Source organism: Sorex araneus, chromosome X, assembly GCF_027595985.1.
Source record: "Sorex araneus isolate mSorAra2 chromosome X, mSorAra2.pri, whole genome shotgun sequence".
NCBI classification, from domain to species: Eukaryota; Metazoa; Chordata; class Mammalia; order Eulipotyphla; family Soricidae; genus Sorex; species Sorex araneus.
In genome coordinates, this window is record NC_073313.1 from 122,463,109 (window position 1) to 122,488,350 (window position 25,242).

The 25,242-nt window shown below is 43.1% G+C and overlaps 2 protein-coding genes across 2 annotated transcripts in view; both read left to right on the forward strand.

Moving 5' to 3' along the window:
• The window catches only part of BTK (Bruton tyrosine kinase), a 46,818-nt gene extending 25,683 nt beyond the window's left edge, over positions 1-21,135 (forward strand). The window contains exons 6-19 of the mRNA XM_004611660.2: positions 3,931-4,059; positions 4,377-4,444; positions 5,708-5,895; positions 6,384-6,446; positions 7,103-7,157; positions 8,232-8,311; positions 8,488-8,615; positions 9,255-9,329; positions 10,422-10,593; positions 11,089-11,305; positions 12,880-12,944; positions 13,523-13,641; positions 15,624-15,781; positions 20,721-21,135. Coding sequence (XP_004611717.1) covers positions 3,931-4,059; positions 4,377-4,444; positions 5,708-5,895; positions 6,384-6,446; positions 7,103-7,157; positions 8,232-8,311; positions 8,488-8,615; positions 9,255-9,329; positions 10,422-10,593; positions 11,089-11,305; positions 12,880-12,944; positions 13,523-13,641; positions 15,624-15,781; positions 20,721-20,792 — 1,589 coding nt within the window. The 3' untranslated portion in view covers positions 20,793-21,135. The remainder of the gene's footprint in view (positions 1-3,930; positions 4,060-4,376; positions 4,445-5,707; positions 5,896-6,383; positions 6,447-7,102; positions 7,158-8,231; positions 8,312-8,487; positions 8,616-9,254; positions 9,330-10,421; positions 10,594-11,088; positions 11,306-12,879; positions 12,945-13,522; positions 13,642-15,623; positions 15,782-20,720) is intronic.
• A 798-nt stretch (positions 21,136-21,933) lies between these two features.
• Positions 21,934-25,025, forward strand: TIMM8A (translocase of inner mitochondrial membrane 8A). The gene is made up of 2 exons (XM_004611659.2): positions 21,934-22,154; positions 23,990-25,025. Exons 1-2 carry the CDS (start codon positions 22,023-22,025, stop codon positions 24,149-24,151), a joined length of 294 nt encoding a protein of 97 aa, XP_004611716.1. The 5' UTR covers positions 21,934-22,022; the 3' UTR covers positions 24,152-25,025.
• Positions 25,026-25,242: the final 217 nt, after the last annotated feature.

The following is a 25,242-nucleotide window of genomic DNA, read 5'->3' on the forward strand; positions in this document are numbered from 1 at the left end:
GATCAAAAGCTGCAATTAATCTCAGACTTGCCCAAGGCTGAACAGATGGGATCAATTGGAGGGGAGCAGGTTTGCCTGGTGCCCACTCAAACAGAGAACCCAGCAGCTCCTTGCTCCCACAGTCCAAAATTGCCACCATGCCCCTGGTCAGACCTCACTGTCTTGGGACAGACCTCACCTGAAATTTTTCACCTGAAAATTTGGGTATGCGAGGTTTGTGACTGAAATCTTCAGGCTTTCTGGGGGTCCAGATGGGCTACCCTTCCTGCCTCCCTGTACCTCCGGAAGTCCCCGCGGTCATTTCCACACCCCCAAACTGCCACCCAGTTATAAAAAGCTACTCCAGATGTACCTTCCTGATAAGAAGGCTGAACGCCCTGAACAAACACAATGACCTCTTGGCAACTGTACCTCAAACCGTAATGCACAAAAGGAAGAGGAAGAGAGAGGAAGAAGAAAGGTGTCTAGCATCGAGGCAGGCAGGGGGTGGGGGTTGGGGGTGGTGGGAGGGAAACTAGGGGCATTGGTGTTGGGAAATACACACTGGTGGAGGGATGGATGTTGGAGATTGTATGACTGAAACCCAAACAAACACGAATAGCTTTTTTAATTAATTAATTAATTAAATTTTAAATTAGTGAGTCACCATGAGGGTACAGTAACAGATTTACACATTTTCATACTTGTGTTTCCCTTGTACAATGTTCGAGCACCCCTTCCTCTAGCAGTGTCCATTCTCCACCACCAGTGAACCCAGTATCCCTCCCATCCTCCAATCCCATCCCGCCTCTCCCTCCCCCTCCCCCCCACCCCCCGCCTCTGTGGCAGGGCATTCCCTTTCCTTCTCTCTCTCTCTCTCCTTTTGGGTGTTGTGGTCCACAGTAGGGGTATTGAGTGGCCATCTTGTTCAATCTATAGTCTACTTTCAGTACGCATCTCCTCTCCTGAGCGGGTCCTCCAACAAGAGTTTACTTTGTGTTCCCTTCTCTATCCGAACTGCCTTTTTTCCCCAGCATGTGAGGCCAGCTTCCAAGCCATGGAGCCAACCTCCTGGTGCTTATTTCTACTATTCTTGGGCAAACATGAATAGCTTTGTGGAAGTTTATCTCATGGTGATTCAATAAAAAAAAGAGAAAGAAAGAAAAAGAAAATCAATCTTAAACTCTTGCAGCATTTCCAGTATCATTGCTGTCCCTTACAGAAAAGAATTTCAGGTGGAGGCAGTTAAGTTAAAATAGTCATTTTTAAAGAAATATGAGACAGGTGGAGGGGTGTGTTCAAGAGAGAACATGGGATTTTCCAGAGAGGAAAAAGCTGAGAACATATATCAGGTTGGGATATGGGCAAACCTCAAGGTGGATAAATGTACAGCCACTGGTCTTTCCAGAGGTGGTTTTATCACGGTCACTATCACTGTCATCTCCTTGCTCATCGATTTGTTCGAGCGGGCACCAGTAACGTCTCTTATTGTGAGACTTCTTGTTACTGTTTTTGGCATATCGAATACGCCACGGGTAGCTTGCCAGGCTCTTCCGTGCGGGCTCGATACTCTCGGTAGCTTGCCGGGCTCTCCGAGAGGGGCAGAGGAATCGAACACGAGTCGGCCGTGTGAAAGGCGAACGCTCTACAACTGTGCTATTGCTCCAGCCCAGGTGTTTTTTTTTTTTTTTTTTTTTGCTTTTTGGGTCACACCTGGTGATGCACAGGGGTTACTCCTGGCTCTGCACTCAGGAATTACCCCTGGCCGTGCTCAGGGGACCATATGGGATGCTGGGATTAGAACCCGGGTCGGCCGCATGCAAGGCAAACGCCCTACCCGCTGTGCTATCGCTCCAGCCCTAGCCCAGGTGGTTTTATAATAGGCATTTCCCCAAACTGACCTTCCTAGGGCTTTTGTTGCTAGAATGTGGCTAAGGCAAAGAGCCTTGAACTTTAGATGGTCTTTTCCATAATCTTATCATGACTGTTTTTAATTTCTTAGAGCTTCTCCTTTTCTGAAAGGGTCCTCCCTTCTTTGGGTGGTTCTTCAGTTGCTCCATCTGGATGATGCCTTCATATCAGTGGGATGATGCTTCAGGGTTGGTGACTTGGAAATTCTTTAAATAACATGTTGATATTATTACTCCCCCCAAAATCACATTTTGATTTTATTACTTCCACCAAATGCTCATTATCAAGGGCCCTTCCTGATCCACCTGCCTGCACTTGCTGGAGAATTTCAAGGATATACCTGAATACTGTATGTGTGTGTATGACTCACTAAACCCATGAACAATATTCTAGTGTTTTCTCACTACCAAAAAGATCCCTTACCCACTCCTTCCAACCCCTCTTTTCCTTCTGGTAATGACCAGGCCATAGTTTCCTCAGGTGAGCTCTTTTTGATTTGCTTTGTTTTAGTATTGCTTTATATTTTATAGCATTTTAAAAATCAAATCACCATGAGATACACAGTTACAAAGTTGTCCATTGATTTGGTTTCATTCATATAACATTCCAACACCCATGCTTTCACCAGTGTACATTTCCCAACACCAGTGTCCGTAGTTTCCCTCCTGCCACCCCCAGCCCCCAGCCCCCAGCCCCCAGCCCCCAGCCTGCCTCTATGGCAAAAACTTCTCTCTCTCTCATTCCTTTTGGGTTTGCAATACACATATATAAAAAATTATTATGTTTATCCCCCTATCTCTTTTGAGCACTCAGTTCTTGTCCAGAGTGATAATTTCCAACTATCATTGTCATAGTGGGTTCTTCTATTTTGTTTTAGGGCCACACTCAACAGGGTTCAGTGGCTACTTCCATTACATTGCTTAGGGTCACTTTTGATTGCATTCAAGGGGCCATTAGGAACTGGATCGTGAACCTGGGACTCACAAGTGCATGAGTTCTTTGAGCTCTGTCCCTGGCCTGTATAGACTAAATTCCTAATGAATGGGCTGAATGTGGGGAGGGATGGAAGCCTTAGAGATCCTCATTAGCATATTACCATAATGTAGTTTTTCAGAATAGCTAGTTGTTAATTAAAAATTCCTAGGCATGGACTGGAGTGATAGTCCATGGTAGGGCATTTACCTTGCACTCGTAGAACCTGGATTAGATCTCCCACACCTCATATGGTCCCCCGAGCACTGTCAGGAGTAATTCCTGAGTGCAGAACCAGGAGAAGCCCCTGAGCATTGATGGGTGTGACCCAAAAAGATAAAAAGAATTCCTAGCCTCAGACTGGTGCCATAGTTCATGAGTTGGGTGCTTGCAAATGCCTTAAGCCTTGTACTATCCTTCCTGTCCCTTGTCACACTTCTTACAGAAAGTCTGGCTTATTGTAGTAATGGTCACCATGTTTGTGAGCTGACATTGGTATATAAATGGTTAAAGTGTGGGTTTAGCTTGGGCACAATGTTTCCCTTAGCCGAAAAGGGGATGAAACTCCTGGTCACAGCAAGTGTTGTGACCAGGATAAAGCAAGGGGATAAAGCAAGTGTTGTTTATCACTGAGCCATCCTCATGGCTCACCTGTATTTTTGTCCCTGAATTGTCTGGAGACGTCAGATATTCTTGACATTTCTATTTTTGGACCACACTCAGTGGTGTTCATTCTAGGTTTTGGGCCGGGGAGTCACGACCAGCCGTGCTTGGAGTCAGGACTCAAACCTGGACCTACTTCATGTACAGCACGCACTCAGCCCATTGAGCTATCTCTGTGGCCCAATATAAGATATATGTATCACACTGATTGGGGCATAGACATAACAGACTCCTGGAGGGAACCACACAGGAACTCTCCGGGGCAAGGTGTGTGTCAGCTGATTCTCTTCTCTGCATTCTTAAGAGAAGGGCGGTTTAGTGAAGTTCACACTAAGTAAAAAGAGGAAAAAATGCAAATAGTGGAACCTCTGCTGTAATTGATTGTTCTAATCTTTTCTGTTACAGTCATCCGGTACAACAGTGATCTGGTGCAGAAATATCATCCTTGTTTCTGGATCGATGGGCAGTATCTCTGCTGCTCCCAGACAGCCAAAAATGCAATGGGCTGTCAAATCTTGGAGAACAGGAATGGAAGTAAGAGATCTAATTGCTGTGATTGGATTGTCTCCTTCTTTGGCTCTATCCACTATCATCTCAAAGGGTGTGTCAAACATGGTATCAGGTTGTATCCTTTGATCACTGCAGCAAGGACTTGGAGAAAGAATTTGGGGGGTGGGGACAAATCCAGCAGGTGTTCAACTTTCCAAGCTGTGTGACTTGCTATGGTGCTGTATTCACCCTGACATTTCCTAACTTACCTAATGGCACTGTGAGCAAAGTCTTTAGCCAAACCTTATTCTAGCTCTTTCCTAAGATACATTTTTTATTATCACTTGTTTCATATTTTGCAGGTTTAAAACCTGGGAGTTCTCACCGAAAAACAAAAAAGCCTCTCCCTCCCACACCTGAGGAAGACCAGGTATACAGGAAAATTGGGTACTGCTACTGTTTAGGTGGAAGTTTTACTCAGAAACATATCTACAGGCCCAAGATATAGCATAGTGGGCAAGGTGCTTGCTTCGCACACATCCCACCCAGGCTCAGTCCCCAGCACTGCGTATGTCTACAGTTAGGAAAATCAGGAATACTTAATTGATGTAACTGAAAAACATGAAGATGAAATAATGTAACAGAGAACATCTGTATGACCATTACCTAGATTCTACCACTAATATTCTACTTTAAAACTTGATTTTTGATTATGTTTTGAGGTCTAGAAAGCCCTTTCTTAGACATTATAGGTAAGCAAGGAAGGAATTACTAAACTCATTTGACAAAAAAGTAATTGTAACTAGTGCCAAGGCATCCTGCCTATGTTGTATGCTTTTATTTGGGGGCAGAGATGGTGTCAGGGAAGCTTTAAAAATATGGACACCAGGGACTGGAGAGATAGCACAGAACAAAAAGCATTTACCTTGCATGTCTAAGGCCCTGGGCTGGATCTCTAGCAATAAAAAAATACCTACACCTGTATCCTATCTCTGTCTAATTGGCATGTGAGCTACACCAATATCAAGATCTTCAGTCACTCTCTAGGTGATTCTGCTATGTTTTCCAGACTGACAACTTTTGCATAGGGGGCTTTAAACATGATGTTCAGGGCCAGAAGGGATAGCACAGGAATTTGGGGTGCATGCAAAACATCATCTGTACCAGATTCAATCCCAATGCCATTGAACATTTCTAGGTATAGTCCTGGTGGCCCCTGAGCCCTGCTGGTGTGGCCCCACTGCTCCCTATCATCGTGAATACTGAGGAGCACTGCATCCTAGCATTTTATTGTCTGACTAGGTCAGCTATTCTGAGACAGGTTCTGTGCACACTCCAGAACTTGGGTGCCCCCTCCCCCCAAAATTAGATTGTTTTGGGGGCTAGAGCAATAGCACAGCGGGTAGGGTGTTTGCCTTGCACTCGACCAACCCGGGTTCGATTCCCAGCATCCCCTATGGTCCCCTGAGCACTGCCAGGAGTAATTCCTGAGTGTACAGCCAGGAGTAACCCCTGTGCATCGCTGGGTGTGACCCAAAATGCAAGAAAAAAAATAGATAGTTTTGAATGAATGCTAAATAAACCTTACAGTATGCTTAATTTGCATTAGAAAAGTATTTCTAGTAAGTAGGGGGAAGAGAGTACTTCATGTCTAACCAACACTCCCCACTTCTTTTCATCCCCAACTACTCAGATCTTGAAAAAGCCACTGCCCCCTGAGCCACCAGCAACGCCAGTCTCTACAAGCGAGTTGAAAAAAGTTGTAGCCCTTTATGATTACATGCCAGTGAATGCCAATGATCTCCTGCTGCGGAAGGGCGACGAGTATTATATTCTGGAGGAGAGCAACTTACCTTGGTGGCGAGCACGAGATAAAAATGGGTCAGTCCAGGGGCTGGAGTGAAAGCACAGTGGGTAGGGCACTTCCTTGCATGTGGCCAATCCAAGTCCAACACATATGATCCCTTGAGCTCTGCCAGGAGTGATCCCTGGACATAGAACAAGGAATAAACACAAATGTGGCCCCCCAATTTTTTAAAAAAGGTATCATTCTTCCCAAGCCTAAGTGAATTCACTCTTCTTTCCAGTACATTCCTGAGTGAGTTCTGCATATGGCCACATTTCAGAGACTGGAAGCTTTGACCCAAGTGTTGTGGTGCACATAAACTCAAGGTTGCATTTGCAGAAGTGACACACTTCCCTGGCTTATCCCTGCATCAGTAACATGACCATCTCTGAAGTAGGAGCATGTTTTCTATAAGTCCGTTTGAGATGGATTCTGAGTACAGGGTTCTGAGGACAGGGACCTCAGTCTATCTCTCCCCCAGCAAGGGGAGTAATATATAATGAACTATTTTCTTCCTCTACAGGAAGGAAGGTTATATCCCCAGTAACTATGTCACTGAAGCAGAAGACTCCATAGAAATGTATGAGTGAGTACATTTTATTTTCCCAGCATACAGAGGAAGGTATCGAGAGGAACTGGAGTATATACATTTTATGCATTTAAGCATTTTTAAAAATGTTCAAGATTATTTACTTTCATCAGTGCCAATGAGATTGAATGATACCACCATCTCAAGTAAATGCCCATGTATAACACCCCCCATCCAGCTAAAATATTCCTCTGCTTGTGAAAGCTGATGAGGTCATTATGTGACCCCACCCCCTCCACTAGTAGAAGAGCCACACTAACTGCATTCAAATAAAAGGAATTGAAAACTTGATAAGGAAGAGTGGAAATATAAAATATCCACTTTTGTCATTTCTCCATAATCATGAATATGTATTGTTGAGTGTCCTTTCCCTGAATCCCCTATACACACACACACACACAAACGTGCACACACAAACACACACAGACACACACACACCCATTGCCACCCACCTTTGCCGTCCAATCTCCATTTTCAGGGCTCTTCAGAGCCATTCAGGCTTCAGTGGAAGGCTACACTATGCTGTTCACACTCAATTAACAGGGTTTGGGGAATTGGCTGAATAACTGACATAACTAAGACTTGGAGGGGGCTCAGTTGCTGAGCTACATAGGCCATGACTTTAGAGCCACTACAGCACTCTCCCTTTGCAGGTGGTATTCCAAACATATGACTCGGAGTCAAGCTGAGCAACTGCTAAAGCAAGAGGTAAGTGTTCAACTGCAAGCAAACAGTGTTCGCCTGTACAAAACTCAAGGTCATGAAAGAAGGACTTGCTGCTGCCCACCACCTCCAAGCAAAACGGTATCAAGGACCTATGGTTTTATAGAGTCACAATTGCACTTTTCCCTATCAAATGAGGCTGCAGTTCCAACGTGGACTACCTCAGTAGAACCAGGGATATTCTATTTTAACTCTGATTTGGGAAAATGATAGGCAGTTTTGAATATCCCTTCCTTCTTTTTTTCTTAAATTAATTTATTCTTTTATTGAATCACCGTGTGGAAAGTTACAAAGCTTTCAGGTTTAAGTCTCAGTCATACAATGCTGTGAACACCCATCCCTTCACCAGTGCACATATTCCACCACCAAGAATCACAGTATACCTCCCACCTCCCCGGCCCCCCACCCACCTGTGTAACTGATAAATTTCACTTTACTTTCACTTTACTTTGATTACATTCAATATTTAAAAAAAAACTCACTATTATTGTTTGGAGTTTCTCCCCCCTAAATTCAGACCTGCTGAAAAGGAAGCATTTGATAATTTGTTTTCCATTGCTGAGAATGAAGAGATATGAGGTCAAGTGGCTGCACTAGCGGCCTCACAGTTTTGGATTTCTGTATTTTAGTATTTAAGTAACTAAGTCCAAAGAAATATCTGCCAGACATTGTATCATTGCAAGCTTGTACCTCTCACCTACTTTATATTCCACATATGAGTGCAATATTTCTATGTCTGTCTCTTTCTTTCTGACTCATTTCACTCAGCATGATACTTTCCATGTTGATCCACTTATATGCAAATTTCATGACTTCATGTTTTCTGACAGCTACATGGTATTCCATTGTGTAGATGTACCAGAGTTTCTTTAACCAGTCATCTGTTTTTGGGCACTCTGATTTTTTCCAGATTGTGGCTATTGTAAACAGTGCGGCAATGAACATAGCAATGCAGATGTCATCTCTACTATACCTTTTTGCCTCTCCAGGATATATTCCCAGGAGTGGCATTGCTGTATCTCTTCCTTCTTATAGTCGGTTTCATTTCTGTTGTTTCAGGGAAAAGAAGGAGGTTTCATTGTGAGAGATTCCAGTAAGGCTGGAAAATACACTGTCTCTGTGTTTGCTAAATCAACAGGGTAAGAACTACTGTTGCTCACAGTGGTAAGGATAAAGGACAGGCTGGGGGTAGGGTTCCTCGTAATATTTTCTTAATGATGTAATTTTTTACTTTCCCTATCTAAAAACGAATTTTACTTCTTGGGTCCTGCTGACTCTGGTTACTAAGTTGATGGCTGAGTTTCTACTTTTTCAGAGACCCTCAAGGGGTGATACGCCATTATGTTGTGTGTTCCACACCTCAGAGCCAGTATTACCTGGCCGAAAAGCACCTTTTCAGTACCATCCCTGAGCTTATTAACTACCATCAGCATAACTCTGCAGGTGAGTAGCAGGTCACAGGAGCAGAAGGGTTTGGCAGGCATCAGGAGAAGCAATTCAGGTCCAGGTGAGAGGGAAAAAAATAAGTGTCAGGGGTCATGCAAATTAGATGTAAAGTAATCAGTCCTCTAGGATGCCGGGTAAAGCCAAGTAAAGAGGTAGTCAAATGCAGTCCTTTTGCTTTTTTGGTGATTGATGTTTAGTGTGAAGGAAAGGAGGAATCAGAAGAGACTGGAATCAATTAGTCAGCATATATTCATTGGGTTCCTGGTAAGTATTCAGCAATTTCCTCTGAACTAGAGGAGAGTGTAGGAAAATTATTAACCAAGGTGCTTGCTCTAAAAAGACATACGTGTTAGAAATTTGAAAACAGCTTCTAAGTAGTGCAGACATTCTGACAACTGAGAAATTGATGAGGGCATGGATAGATGAGAAAAGATGCACTGAGAAGTCCGGATGTGACCTAACCCTGAATTAGGAGGTGGGGACATACTTAGCAGGGAATGCATTTCAATTGGTATTTCTTTTTTTCTGTCCCCAAAAAAACTTTTGTGAGAGGATACAGTTCCAGACAACCTGAGTTTATGAAGATCTTCTGGGATTCAACATGCACCCATAGCATGATTCTCTCTGTTGTTTCAGGACTCATATCTAGGCTCAAATATCCAGTGTCTCAACAAAACAAGAATGCACCTTCCACAGCAGGCCTGGGCTATGGTAACTGCTTATTTGGCTAGGGTTGGGTGGATTGGCCAGTTGCAAGGATTGTCCTGGACACATCCAAAAGCATCCTGACAGTGTGCTGTTCTGTACCAGCTACCTCAAGGAAGGTTAAGACAGCAAAACAAAAGTTGTAATTTATCTCCCTTTGGTTTCCTATACTGGAAGTATAGAAAAATCTTTTGAGAAAGAAATTTTTAATTATAGGTAAATAAAAATACATCCATAAAGGGATATTTTTCTCTTTTAAAAATTATAGTAACGTTGGTTTGTAACATTATATTGATTTCAGGTATATAAATTATATATCACCATCTTTATATACTATGTTTTGCTCATCACCAAAAGTCTAGTTTTCATTCATCACCATATAATTGATTCCTTTTATCCAAAAGGATTTTACTTTTGTTTTTTAATATTTTTTGTTTAATTTAAACAACCAAAATTTACAAAATTATTGATAGTTGAGTTTTAGGCATATCATATATCAATACCAATCCCACCACCAGTGTCAAGTTCCCTCCACCAGTGTACCCATATTCCATCCCCATCCCATGCCCTGCCTGTTATCCAAAGTATTTTGAAAATCATTTAATTGATTGAGGCTCTATGGTTTGAAGTGCTGTTAATCTATGGTTCCTCAGGGCCAGAGTAATAGTATTATTGGTAGGATGCTTGTCTTACATGTGGCTGACATGGGTTCAATCCCCAACATACCACATGGCCCTCCAGCCTCCTCCAGGAGTGATTCCTGAAATCAGAGCCAGAAGAAAGCCCTGAGCACTGCTAGGTGTGGCCCCCCAAAACAAAAAATTATGGTTTCTCATGAACAGGATTCGAACACCACACCCATTACCAGTGCAAGAAGTCCAGTGTCCCCCCATTTTAATCCAAAAGCATTTAAAGGGGCTTTCTAGCTTACCTTCCTGCCTTATACTCTAACTTGCAAAATCCCCAAATTCCCCCAACCAGTAATTCCCTGTCCCTTTCACTACTTGGCCTTTTCTACTCCATTAGACATTATCATCTACTGTAGGAATTATACGTGTATGACTCCCAAAGAGTCACACCAAGGTCTTGTTATTATAGGATCATGGGAAATCGATCCAAAGGACCTGACATTCTTGAAGGAGCTGGGGACTGGACAATTTGGGGTAGTGAAGTATGGGAAATGGAGAGGCCAGTATGACGTTGCCATCAAGATGATCAAAGAAGGCTCTATGTCTGAGGATGAGTTCATTGAAGAAGCTAAAGTCATGATGTGAGTTACAGCCCATACTAAGTTCTCAATTCTTATACTAGAGTCTAAGAATTACCAAGGAAATTCCCAATGTGGTTTAAAGTAACTTACAGTTAGAGGGTTTTGGAAATAGGGCCTGAAAGTTAGCCTTTGATGGGATGGGTAGGAGGCCTAACTTCTATGAAATGCCTTAGACATTGGTTCTTAATCATGTTGATCATAAGGACGTACCATCTTAAGTAGCATTTAGGAGTAGATAGGAAGACCGATTCTAATATAGCTTTAGAATCCATTCGGCCTGACACTTAATTTTTCTCCTGTTCTGTTGAAGTGCTCTAAATTTCTGCTCAATCCAACATATCAGGCACTTTGCAGGGTTAGGAGGAAAATGAATGAAGACAGCCAATTGCTGTTATGGTCTCTTTGCTCTACCCCTAATCAATTCCTTATCTCCTGAGCCCATGTATGACTCATATGAAGAAACAGAAAGAGAATTCAGTCTTTATTCCCCTATAGGAATCTTTCCCATGAGAAACTGGTCCAGTTGTATGGAGTCTGCACCAAGCAGCGTCCCATCTTCATCATCACTGAATACATGGCTAATGGCTGCCTCCTGAACTACCTGAGGGAGATGCGTCACCACTTCCAGACTCAGCAGCTGCTGGAGATGTGCAAGGATGTCTGTGAAGCGATGGAATATCTGGAGTCAAAGCAGTTTCTTCACCGTGACCTGGTCAGAGGAATTGGCTTAAAACAAAAGGCTCAATTGGGAGGGGGTAGGCGAGGAGAGTGGTAGAGAAGAACCCCTCATACACAGATAAGGAGGGTTGCTGGCTTCTAAATCAATTCACTTGATCTAGAAAACACTGAAGAAACAAGGTCTGCCACTATCCAAGGAGTCAGTCAGTCAAGGATCTCCAACCTAAATACAAATTTTGCCATGGGGGAAGCTCACTCCCAGCTCCCTGCTGCCCCCAGGAAATGATGGATCCTTCAGCTGCTGTGGGGAAACTCTCTTCTCAATGTAACAATTTCTAGCATCATTTTGGCTCTGTCAGTCCCAAAATGGGGGCCTGTGGGTGTGTTTTTAAAAAACATCATATAGTGATTAGCAGACACATAAAAGGAAACATTTCATTGGCTGGGGATGTAGCTCATGCACGCAGAGTGCGCCTATGGGCCCCTGGATTTGCCACTCCACCCGCAGCACCAAAGAAAGAACTGTTTATATTAGAAAATGACATTTGTACTTGGTTTATAAAATCTAGATCATCTTGTAAAACTGAATCCACATTTTCTTAGTTGTGCTTCCAGTCAACTGGAGGTCAGGTGTTAAACTGACAACTCTTTTTTTGGGGGGAAGGGCAGTGGTTTGAGTCACACCCGCCAGTGCTTACCTGGACAGCAATTATACAATTAAGCAATTCTGTACTAGTCTTTAGCCCCAAGCTACCTCCTTAGACCAGCCACGTGATCTCTTCTACTCTCCTCAAATCTCCATCCATTCCACCTCACTTTGCCTCCTGGCCTCTGGAGGGAGAAGACTTTGTGCCCATTTATTTCAGCCAGGCCCAGCAGCAACCTTTGTCCAGCTGGCAAATAGAAAGGGGAAAAAAAGGGGGCCGGAACCATAGTAGACTAGGTAGGGTGCTTGTCTTGCATGAGGCTGACCAGGGTTTGATCCTTGGTACCCCATCTGTTTCCATGAGCCACACCAAGAATTATCCCTGGGCATGGAGTCAGGAGTAAGCCCTGATTACTGGGCTTACATTTTTTACTTTTTTGGTAAAAAGTTAAAAAAAGAATAGAAAAATAAACTGACCTTCTAGTCTCCCTTAATCCCCCCATTATTGTAGCAAAGCATTGTAGAGGCATGTAGTGCCATGCAATTTCCAATGTGAATGAACATCTGCATTGTGGATTATTTTATACAAGGCAGAAAGGTATCAAAATTTCTCAGTGGCAAGTCCACGGATGTGGATCAGTAGTAAACTGCATGTCTTGTATGCATGAGACCTGGATTTGATTCCTGGCACTCCCTAGATATTTTGGCCTGGGAGATAGCGGAAAGGGCTGAGCATGCTGGAGGCCCAGGCCCAACCCCCAGCAATATACAGTCTCCTGTAAACTCCCAGGAGTAAACCTCCACGTCCCCCAGTTTCTCAATCTCCAGTGGTATCAGCAGAACTTTGTTAGGTCGGAAGGTAACTTTAGTTGAGATGAGGTTTCCCTGGCCTCTTATTCCATGCTATGTGCCTTTAACTGGTATGTGAGGGACGAGTCTCACTGATATCTCTTGCACTACAGGCTGCCCGAAACTGTTTGGTAAATGATCAAGGAGTGGTTAAAGTATCTGACTTTGGTCTGTCCAGGTGAGTGCAACTCTTTCATCTTCCTTCTTAAAAATCAGACAGTACAGGTGGAAACACTCTAGTTTTTAATGGTCTTCCTTTTTTTCCCTCATCTTCATTTTTCGGTTCCTTTCCTTTCTCTCTGAATTGTCACTTCTTTCATCTTTTGTTTTGTTATGTCCCTTTTCTTCCTTTCTTCTTCTCTGCAGCTATCTTACTAGCTTTTTCTCCCAAATCTATTAAGCCTGTCCACTTTACTCAACCCTTCCTTCTTCCCTAATCAGTCTAATTTCCACAGGCAACTGCAGGATACAAAGGAAGGATAAGAAATGAGAAAGGAAAGGGAGATAGAGAAGAGGAAGGGCGATGTCTATTAGATATTATTTCACTTCACCCTCCTGTAAACCATGCTATCTATAAGGATCCATAAAACAAATGTTTTTTTTTTAAGAAAATAACATTTGTAAAAGACTCTGATCGGCCAACAGAGGCTGTTGAGAAAGATTGTAGGTGTGTGCAACTCTTGTGACCGTGCCTAGAAAACTTGAGCATACAGCATCTCCACATCCTAATGGTAACAAGTCCACAATCCTTTGCAGGTATGTTCTGGATGATGAATACACGAGCTCAATAGGCTCCAAATTTCCAGTCCGATGGTCTCCACCAGAAGTTCTTATGTATAGCAAGTTCAGCAGCAAATCTGACATTTGGGCTTTTGGTGAGTGGATAAGGTTACGCAGATAATATAACTCTAAAGATGAGGAAGGGGAATAGTTGGATTTTTGTTTTATGTGTTTTGTTCGTTTGGGGATCACACCTGCGGTGCTCAGCGTTTACTCATGCCTCTATACTCAGGAGGCCATATCTTGTTCTTGGGATTGAACCTGAATAGAACACAATCCATTAACCACAATATACTCTAGCCTCTACTTTTTGCTCTTTTGTTTGATTATAACTTCAACTTTGATAGCAGCAGGTAATTTTAATATTGAATAAAGAAAATCAAAAATGGATAACCTAAAACTATTTTCCTGCTCAAGAATCTCAATTGCAATATACTATTGAAGCTTAAATAATGACAGAAAAAAGTAATGGTCACTAGGTGGTTGACTATTCTTTTTCTCTCATGGTCTCTTGATTTTATCTTTGTTTTACTGAATTCCCATAAATATAAATTTTAAGGATCCAATGTTCATCGAGAAGTTGGTCTTAATACTAGATCTGTAAGAAAACTAAAAGTTATAAACTTAAGCTCACAAATGATTACTGACCTAATTTTATCTGTGAAATAGTTATCATAGTTAAATAGGGAAGAATGGGAAAAGATTGTTTTCCCTTCGTTATTGATAACGAACTTTATTTCTAGAGTAGTTGTAGGTCCAAAGAAAAGTTAAATGTAAGTGGAGAGAATTTGCTGTTAGTCGTCTTCAACAAACACAGCTACCATCAGTATCTCGTATCAAAACTGTATATTTGTTACAATTGATGAATTTATATTGACATATGATTAGCACCTCAATTCCATAGTTTACATTAGGATTAATTTTGGAATTTTAAAATAAATATTATTTTAAATACCTCAAACTATAATCATAAAACGTCAATTATCTGGGTTTTATTTTAGTAAAAGATGGCAGAGGGGACACATAACTGTTTAGATCTTTGCATGAAATTGATGAAATCTAATACTTAAAGCAAGAAACATTTGTGCTCATTGTGTTAAAAAGAATAGAGGAAGGCAAAAGGGTTAATTCATGCTTGTGTACTGCAAAGAGAGAAAACTAATTTGTTTTTCTTTTTTAGGTTTTGGGGCCACACCTGGCACGGTAGTTAGTATTCACTCCCAGAATTGGTGCTCAAAGGACATGCATGCAGTACTGAGGATTGAACCTGGGACTCCTGCATACAAAGCCTGTGCACTAGTCTTTAGAGTCTCCCTGACTTCTAGTTCTTTCATTCAATCCAGTGTTTCTCATAGTGGGCAATACCTCCGCCAGGGGATACTGGAACAATATGCACCTCCCCAACCTGAGTTTTTTTCCTGAGAAGGGTGTGGTGGGCCACTTATGTTTGGGAAATTTTGATCTAATCTAAGAAAATGCATACTAGGTCAGGCACCCTAGGGTCTCCTGGGGATAATCAAAGTCACTCTACATGACTCCTGTCTTTTTGGAATTTATAGTGTGGTAAATGAACAATTCATTTAATATTCAACATCTTCTCAATAGTATGTACCAGGGATTCTGCCAGACCCTATTACTTTTAAGACAAATTAGAGGCTCTTTGTATCTGTCCTAGAGAAGTAACAGTTCAGTGTAATACTCATAGTCCTCCAGTGTGATCAGAACTATCGCAGGAGTTTGGATAAAATGCAAAAAGCACTGGGGGTTGGAGAGATAGTAAAGTGGTTACGGCACTTAACTTGCACATGGCTTACCCTGATTCAATCCCCAGCACCCCATATGGTCCCCTCAGCCCCTCCAGGAGTGATTCTTGAGCACAGAGCAAGGACTAAGCCCTGAGCACAGTCAGGTGTGGCCTAAATAACTATAGAAATAATTGTTTATATACATGCAAAAAACACTGAGAGGGGGAACCAGTTGAATACAAGTTTTGGGGTTGTTCTAAGATAACTATTACTGCCCGCCCCCAACTCCCTGAAAAACGAGAAAATGACTTAAGAATTTTTCTATCTCTTAGGGGTTTTGATGTGGGAAATATACTCCCTTGGAAAGATGCCATATGAGAGATTTACTAATAGTGAAACAGCTGAGCACATTGCCCAAGGCCTGCGACTCTACAGGCCTCATCTAGCTTCGGAGAGGGTATATACTATTATGTATAGTTGCTGGCATGAGGTAAGTTCTTTATCAGACTCATCTAAACTCTTTCATTGACTCTGCTTTTCTATTATGCAGTCCCAGCACCCAGAACTCATTCTCCCTGGCAGCATGGTAGCCAGGCACAAACATAGTAGCATCCATTTTCGAATGTCAGCCTCTTCATGGCCCAAGGATTTCCCATGCCTGTTCTCCAATTCTTGATAAAATAAATTTCTCAGAACCCAATTCAGCTTTACACTTTTAGAAGAGAAAGTGCTGCGGGGGTCTTGTCACCTAGTAGAAGTCATTAATAAAAGGACCTAAGATGATGTGTAAACATAAAAAATCTTGGGGCTGGAGCAATAGTACAGTGGGTAGGGCATTTACATTGCACAAGGCTGACCCAGGTTCAATCCCCGGCATCCCATATGGTCCCCAAGCACCTCCAGGAGAAATTTCTGAGTGCAGAGCCAGAATGACCCTTGAGCATTGCTGGGTGTGACCCAAAAAGAAAAAAAATAATTAAAAACATTAAAACTTTAAAGTCATTGGGGCTGGAGCAATAGCACAGCAGGTAGGGCGTTTGCCTTGCACACAGCCGACTCGGGTTCGATTCCCAGCATCCCATATGGTCCCCCAAGCACCGCCAGGAGTAATTCCTGAGTGCAGAGCCAGGAGTAACCCCTGAGCATTGCCGGGTGTGACCCAAAAAGGAAAAAAACTAACCTTAAAGTCATTAACATTTAGGGGCTGAAGTGATAGTACAGTTACAGTGGACAGGGTGCTTGTTTTGCATGTAGTCGACAGTGATTCAATCCCTGGCACCTCATACAGTTCCCTGAGACCCACCAGGAGTGATCCCTGAGTGCAGAGCCAAGAGTAAGCTCTGAGCATCACTGGGTGTGGCTCAAAACCAAAAACTTAAAAATTGTTTAAATAAAATTTCTGCCCATTCTTTTAGGAGTCACTGGCTCTTTCATCTGAATGACTCTCCTAAATAAGTTGTTTGCTTTTCTCACACCAGGTGTTAAATCCAGAGCTTCATACTTGTGATGAGGCATCCACTCTATCCTTGGGCCACATCTCTGGCTCCTAAGTGAGATTTTGCCTTTTTCTCCATCTAGTTTTTGGGCCATGTCTCTGAGATGTACCCAGGCCCTATTCCTGACTCTTTGCTCAAGGATCACTCCTGGTGGTACTCAGGAGACCTATGCAATGCTGGGAATCAAACTGGGGTTAGCAGCATACAAGGCAAGCACCTTAACTTCTGTACTATCAGTCTGGTTCACCTAAGAGAGATTGAAAAACAACTCTAATATCTGAAAAGGAACTAAAATAAATAATTCAGGATAGAAAGATGATTCAATGGGCTGATTGCATGCTTTTCATGTAGGGAGCTTGGGTTTAATCTCTGACATCACATGGCCTCCCGAAAATCATTGTGAATGAACCCTAACCACAAAACTAGAAGCACCTAAGGACTGCTGGGTATGGGTCCAAAAATTATGCATCTGTCATGAAAAAGTATGTTGCATTATGGGATCTGTGAGTGGAGCATGTGGTAATTTGGTGAAAAAAGGGTGTTTCTCCCACTGTTACTGAAATGCTTTGCTTGACTTACCTCATGTTCTTCCTGAGGTGCCTCTTACACTTTTCAGTACATTCTTGTCAACCTTCATTTGATTATCTAAACCTCTAGTAGGAAATAAATAAATTCTACTTCATCAGATATTGTACAAGGTAGTCTCCAGCAAGCCAATGTATAAATCTGGAGCTCTGTGGGTAGTGTGAAAAGTAGCTCTCTAGATCTTCTTTCATATCAAAGTAGCTTCTTTCATATCAAAGGGCATAGCTTCTTTCCTTCAACAAATGACTAAGATCATAAAAGGTGCCATTTCCCTTCTGTAGCAAGCAGGCTTGATTAGTGGTGATTGGCTCCCTTCCAGCTAGGACATCTATCTCTGTTCTGCTAGATAGTTATTTCTTTTTCTTTTCTTTTCTTTTCTTTTCTTTTCTTTTCTTTTCTTTTCTTTTCTTTTCTTTTCTCTTTTCTTTTCTTTTCTTTTCTTTTCTTTTCTTTTCTTTTCTTTTCTTTTCTTTTCTTTTCTTTTCTTTTTCTTTTTTGCTTTCTGGGTCACACCCAGCGATGCACAGGGGTTACTTCTGGCTCTGCACTCAGGAATTACTCCTGGTAGTGTTCCGGGGACCATATAGGATGCTGGGTTTCGAACCCAGGTGGGCCGCGTGCAAGGCAAATGCCCTACCTGTTGTGCTCTGCTAGATAGTTATTTTTGACAGGCACTTTCTCCACTGCCTGTATTAAGTGGTAGTCACCAAACTAGATGCACATCAGAATTCCTGAGAGCCATTTTTGGAGGGGTGTGAAATGTGCCTTGGGCCATATCTAGCAGTGCTCAGGGGCTACTCCCAGCTCCATGCTCTCATTCCTGGTGCTGCTCAAGGGCCCATGTCAAACCTCCTGCATGCAAATGATATGCTCAACCTGTTGAGCTATCGCTTTGGCCGGAGAGGAGCTCTTAAAACCACAGATGCAAGAGGTGAGGAAGTGCCTCTAATGGTAGATCATATGCCTTGCATGTGCAAGACCCTGGGTTCCATTATCAGCAACACACAGCCCCTAAGCACCACTGAGTGTGCATCTCTCTTCCTCAGCAAAAAACCTACAGATGCAAGAAGCTAATATTTCAATCCCACAGACTGAATTTTTTTGCGTTGGGCCACACCCTGCTACTCAGACACTGTTCCAGGCTCAGCGCTCAGCTGTAGCTACTCAGTGATTGCGAGACCACCTGATATCAGATTTGGAACTCCGGACTCCTGTATGTGAAGCATGTGCTACAGCCCCTCTCAGCTGTATCTTAGGCTTGGGAAATATTTTTAAGTCAGAAATTTATAAGTTTTAAGTTTAACATTTATAAAATTAGAGAAGAAATTTATATTTATAGTGGCATTCAAATCAAGTTACCAGATTCATTACATAGTTTTTCCAATTACTTTAACTGATCCAAATATTCAAAGCAGAGGTAAATCTAATACAAATAAATGTAATATAAAACTAACTTATCCAGGGCCAGGGAAATAACTCAAAGGGCTACTGTGCATGCTTTGCACACTGGAAACCCAGATTTGATCCCTAGAGCTGTTTGGTTTCCTGAGCACTGTGCTGAGAGTAGCCTCTAAGCACCACCAGGTGGTCCTCCAAAGAAAATAAACCCCCAAACCTAATTTATCTTCATAGAGCACAGAACCTATATTGGGGGAAATTTTTAAATAAATTGTAACTAGCATTATAAAAAATATGGATGACAGGGCGTCAGCTCCAGAGAGTCTCATTAAGTTCGTCTGTGGTAGAACCCTGATATTTCATTTTAAAATTCCCAGAAATTGATACTCAGCTGTGTTTGAGAATGACTCAAAGGAACAAGTAATTGATGACTTTTTGATTCTTATAGCCTGAGACTTTTTGGCCTGACTTAGCCCTGAATCCCTAAAAAGCACATGAGCCTAAGAACCATAACTGTCAAAAAAGGGCCTTTGTCTGAAGGCCAGACAGTGTTAATAAAGGGCTCCAGGTCTCATAATCCCTGATCACAGATGCAGCCTTTTGTTTTACAATGTAAAACTCTTATCTTTTGCTATGACAGAAAGTGTTTTAATTTATCTAGTCAACACTAGCAGACAAAGTTTATTTGACAAAGAGCTTGTGTATGTGTTGAGGGGGGGGCCTGAACCATCCCAACCCTGTTTAGGGGTGCTCTGTGCTCTAGAGGTCATGGCCTGTGGAGCCCGAATCAAACCCATCCAAGTCTCCCGAATGTAAAGCACGTGCACAAACCCTTTGAGCCAGTTTCCTGGCCCCTAGCCTTTTGTTTTAAATTTTTTGGCATCTCAGGGCTGGAGTGATAGCACAGTGGGTTCGGCATTTGCCTTGCACGCAGCTGACCCAGGTTCAATCCTTGGCATCCAATATTGCCACCCAAGCACGACCAGGAGTAATTCCTGAGTGCAGAGCCCAGGACTAACACCTGAGCATCATTGGGTGTAACCCAAAAAGCAAAAAAATTTTTTTTGGCATCTTGTGCCCAAAATTCAACTGAATAAGCTACAGACTAAAGATATTAACTGAAAATGAGAGTGAAAAATTCTACCATATTTTATGGACACATGCAATCATTTGGACTTACTTAGTATAAAAACTGTCGGGACAGTAAATCATAGAGGAACTTTGTTTCAAACCAAATTACAAAGTATCACAATGTATAACAATTCAGTTATACATTTGGTAACTATTTTTCTTTTCTTTTTTTGTTAATTTATTCTTTTATTGAATCACCATGTGGAAAGTTACAAAGCTACTATTTTTCAATTGAGGATCGTTTTGGTGCACAATTATTGTAAAGAATTTGCCAGGTTTTAATTATTTGTTTAATTTGAAAATTGTTGTCACCATATTAATGATCTGAGTTACTAAAGGTGAAAAGGACTTTATGGAACAATTTTGTTTTCTTTTACCTTTTGGTAATCAAAAGCGTTTGCTGCTGGACATGATGGATATACTTAATAAGCATTTGCTGCTTACTCACTGCATTTCCCTTAAGTTCTAACACTGCCTTTTAAAAATTATTTTATGTATTACATTCAATATTCCAACACCAATCCCATCACCATTACACCTTCCCACCATCATTATTTAGAATTTCCCCACTACCACCCAAGCCTGCCCAAAGGCAGATCCTAAATAATTTATTTTGTAGTGCTTGTTATGAATAATCCGCTAAAAATGATCCCAAAAAAGTTTCCTGAAAGTGTGTGAGGAGTATTGTATCTCACCCTGGAGAGAGTAAGCTCTTGAATAAGGGATTACTAGCATGTTGTTAAAGGTTGAGCCTTGTGTGCTAATATTTTCTTTTTTTGATCAAAGATCGATAACACTGCCTTTTATCTTTGGTTTCAGAAAGCAGATGAGCGTCCCACTTTCAAAATTCTACTGAGCAACATTTTAGATGTCATGGATGAAGAATCCTGAACTGATCAATCACCTTCTTCATTCTACTCCTCTCCTCCAACAAGCCCCAATTTCACTTTCTCTAAGGAAATCCTAGATTTACAATGCTGGGGACTATGTGTTCTCATTGAATACACAAACAACTCCCAGAGTCTACATCTAGGAATGCCTCTCTTCTTTGATTCCCTGGGATAACGCCTTTTGAACAAAGTCCAAGGAATTATTGCGCTCCGGAGTGGAAACTTCCCCAGAGTATTTTTAAGACAGACTGCATTTGAGATGGAAAGATTTTGGAGAAGGGCGATGTAAATAGCCCAACAAGGAGGGTGCAGCAGCTCTTTGGGTGTGTGCATTAGAGCTTGGGGGGAAGGCAGGCAGAAAGTGTATGGGGGGTAGGGAAACGATGTCAAAAATAGTAGGGGAGGGTGTTTCGGTAAAATAAAATTCCTAGAAAATACGAAAGTTTCTTGCTATCTCAACTAATCATGCAGCTTCGCTGAAGCACTCTCTCGGTATTCCAGGTAAGCACTGTGTGACATTGGTTTGGCGTCATTTGACACTGAGAACTCGACTGAAACCTCGGCACTTAACCCCTCTAGCAGTTGAACTGTGCCTCTGGAGCACGGTGGAGTCACAGGACAGGACGGTGACTGGCACGCAGCAGGCACTTAACACTAACCGAAGTGATTCTGAATGTTGGGAACGGCTGCGGCTCTTTCCCCTTACTTTGGGAGGGGGAAACACCTGTCGAGTAGAAGCGGGGACCCCTGGATCGCCCACGAAGGGCGGTGCGCGAGCAGAGCCGCTCGGACGGCACCCGCCAACCTGGCAACGGGCCACCGGGCGGGACCGTGAGGCCAGGCTGGAACTGTCCACGTGGTCTTAAATAAGTTCCTTGCGACTTTCCAAGTCCACCGCCCTGCTTTTGGTCTTGGGAAGAACTTCTCGATCGCGGCGTTGAAACGCCAGCCCCGCGACCCCCAGGGCGCACGCAGGGTACTGCGGCCCCACTCGGGACGGGAGCGGCGCGCGCGGGCTGGCGGGCGGGCGGGCGGGCGGGAGGGAGGGAGGGAGGGCAGTGCGGGGGAAGGGAGGGGGGGACAGCGCGCATAGCCGTGCGCAGACGCAGTGCACTTACGCTTACGGGGCGGTCCCCGAGGCAGAGGATTGTGGTTCCACTTCCGTCTTGGAGACACGTGAAGGTCGGGGAGTTGGTGCGGAGTTCAACTCGGCACGCGGGGTCGCGCCGGGATGGATTCGTCCTCGTCTTCCAACGCGGGGGGTTTGGGCTCCGTCGACCCGCAGCTGCAGCACTTCATCGAGGTGGAGACACAGAAGCAGCGCTTCCAGCAGCTGGTGCATCAGATGACAGAACTTTGTTGGGTGAGGATTCTAGGGCTGGGTCCCGGCCGGTGCCCCGACTTGTACCCCGTCCTTGCCTTGCTTTTCGGATCCGGGGAGGGGGAAAGCACCCGGCAGCACCTGTTGGGTTTCCTCGGGGAGAAAGGGTTACTCCACTTTCCGAGGGACTGGCACACCGGACTTGAGCTTTGTGGGTGCAGAGGACGGGCGCGTGCAAGAGTTTCTCCGCTGACCCAACAAGCACTTTCAGGCATCCGAGTTTGCAACTGCCTAGTTCCCGTCACCAACGGCTTATCAGAGCCGGAGTGCTGGGATGAATTTGGGAGCCACGTGTCTCAGAGAGTCGGTTAGTTTCCCTTTCCTGGATTCTTCAGGTTTACTTTGAGCACCCAGGTCCACTAATTCTCCCGACGTGAGAATTGACCGGCTCTAGTCCACTGTAAGAAAGTGGCTTAACGTTGCTCCCAGCATACACACTTACTCGCCTTCTTCTTGGGTCGTTGTGTAATACCAGAACGCTTTGGGTCTGAAGGTTGAGGGATTTAGTATGCCCCAAAAGGGGACTTTGGCAAAGCCATTTGCAGCTTGAGATCAAAGTATTTTCCGACTGCCAAGGGCAGTATGACTGTCCCTTCCTTGATAGATAGCGTTTATAGAATTCAGAAGCCAACGATAGTTCTCCTTGGAATTGTAGGGTCTGTAGCTTTAATATACAGCAAAGGATAATGAAGGATAATGAATGAAATTTATTTGAATCACGTAACTTGAGCTATTCCAGTCATCAGTTTCCGTAGCCCCTTTACTTAGACGTAGGTACTCGCTGGATTCTGATCCTTAACAAATTACCACTTGATTCTCATCTGCTTTGCATTAACAATGTTTTGTTAAAAATCTGTGGACTTTGTTTTGTATTTCGGTGGCCCAGGGCCAGGGGTAGATGGTTAAGGACTCCTGTAAGTATCTAGGCTATGGGCCCTTCCAGAGATAATTCCTTCAGTTTTTCATTTATCTTGAGAGAATTCCAGAATCTCAGGTCATATGCATATTTTTCCTTTGCTTGGTGTTTTTGTTTTATTTTGGGGGCCACATCCGGCTGGCGGTGCTCAGGGGTTACTCCTGGCTCCGTGGTCAGGGATCACCTTTGGCAGGACTTCAGGGGACCATAGTCCTCACCAGGGATTCAACCAGAATCCCGCGGAACTTTTTGCCTCATGTATTAACTCTGCAGCCCCTTTGCTAAGTTTTACTGTATCTTGCTGCAATGCTCACTTTTTTATTCTGCAGTTAGTTTAAAGGAATTTAAGGCAGGCGGCATTGTATCGTTACAAAGAAACTCAGTAAATGGCTACTTGTATGTTGCTAGTTTTCTTGCTCTGTAATTGTGCCGCCATTTTCGGGCCCTGTAACTAACTTTAGGGCCAAGTATTTTTGTGCTACAGTTTCCTTCTTTGTAAGATGGGGATTAATACTATTTGTTGTCTTTTGGGGAGAGTGAAATGTAAGAGTATAGAAAATTGCTCTCTGTCAAGTAAGCTGCCAAATGTGAATATTATACCGGATACTATTTAGGGGGATAAGTTTTTCTTTTCTTATTTTTGTGGGGGTACACCCTCAGCAATGCTGAGGCATTGCTCCGGCGTCGGCACTTAGGAATTACTCCTGGAGATTTCTGGAAGCCTGTATGGGATGCTCAGGAATCAACCTGGTTTGGCTGTTTGCAAAGGCCCTGCCCGCTCGCTGTACTATCGCTCTGGCCCTGATGATTTTTTCTTTTAAGCATCGAGTGTATCCCCTCTCTCCTCCTTTCTCCCTCTCACCCCAGTTCCCTTTGTGATTCTGTATCTTGTCCTGAGCAGGAGAAATGCATGGACAAGCCTGGGCCAAAGTTGGACAGTCGGGCCGAGGCCTGTTTTGTGAACTGTGTCGAGCGCTTCATTGATACAAGCCAATTCATCTTGAATCGACTGGAACAGACCCAGAAATCCAAGCCAGTCTTCTCAGAAAGCCTCTCTGACTGATCGCACCATTACCTCTTTGGACAAGGAAGGTACTTCAAGAAATGAAGACCTATAGATGGGGTGGTTGAAGAAAGGTTATGAGGGGATTGACTGCCACCTGTGTCACTCGAGGGGCATCCTGTCATCATCTAAGAATGAACAAAGACCAATATTATGTGTGTTTGGCTGGGGTCATATGTGTTTTTTGGTTGTATTTTTTAAATGCCAATCATGTGAAGACAGTTGACAGATGAATGGAAATTTACTAGATGCATTATTACTGTAACAAGGGGCTATGCTTTCCTCAAAGTCCCATGAAGTGCTTCCTATAATTTTAATCGTGGAACTGCTTTCTTTGATTCGATAGTGGGACCACATAGGTAAAATCCATCGTGGGTATGGATTTGTTTCAGATTTCTGGGGGAGATTGATAGACATCTTTGTGTGTCTCAAAAAATGGCAATGGGAAAAAAGAGCAATTTGGTAACTAACTCTTAGACCTCCTTTTCCAGTATTCTAACTATGAGTGCTGGAAAACCATCTGTAATGTTCATATAGTATACTTTACCTTCCTAGTTTATCTCCCTTATACTGTGAGTTAATTATATCTATGAAGTATGATATTAAGATAATATACACAGCCTGAGAATCTAAAGGCCTTTAGTGATAAAGGACCCTCACCAGTGAACATAATTCTTATCACTAAATTGCCACAAGGAAAAAAGGTAACTTATAACCCTGTATACCTCAGGGTCTCAACCATTTAAAGATGTGCCTAAGTTACAAAGATTAGGCCAGTTTAAAAACTGTCATTTCAGGTAGAAGTGCATGCCTAATGCATAGATTGCATTCACTGCATCCTTTGATCATGGAAAATAAAAGCTTCTTTACGTTTCATGTTTGTGATTCAGAAGGTGTTCTTTTTTGGGTTTGGGGTCACACCCAGCAGTGCACAGGGGTGACTCCTGGTGGTGCTCTGGGAACCAGGTGCTGAGAAATAAACCTGGGCCCCTTGCCTGCAAATCATGTGCGCTTGCTTTTTCAGATATCTATCTGGTCCTGAGAAGAATTGCTCTTCCGGTTATCACCTGTAACCCGGAGGAGATTTGGTG

Bases quoted from the DNA above. Each gene is read 5' to 3' on its own strand.
- TIMM8A (XM_004611659.2), top strand. From the start codon at position 22,023: ATGGATTCGTCCTCGTCTTCCAACGCGGGGGGTTTGGGCTCCGTCGAC. The intron at 22,155-23,989 runs GTGAGGATTCTA...TGTCCTGAGCAG, and splicing joins AGATGACAGAACTTTGTTGG to GAGAAATGCATGGACAAGCC.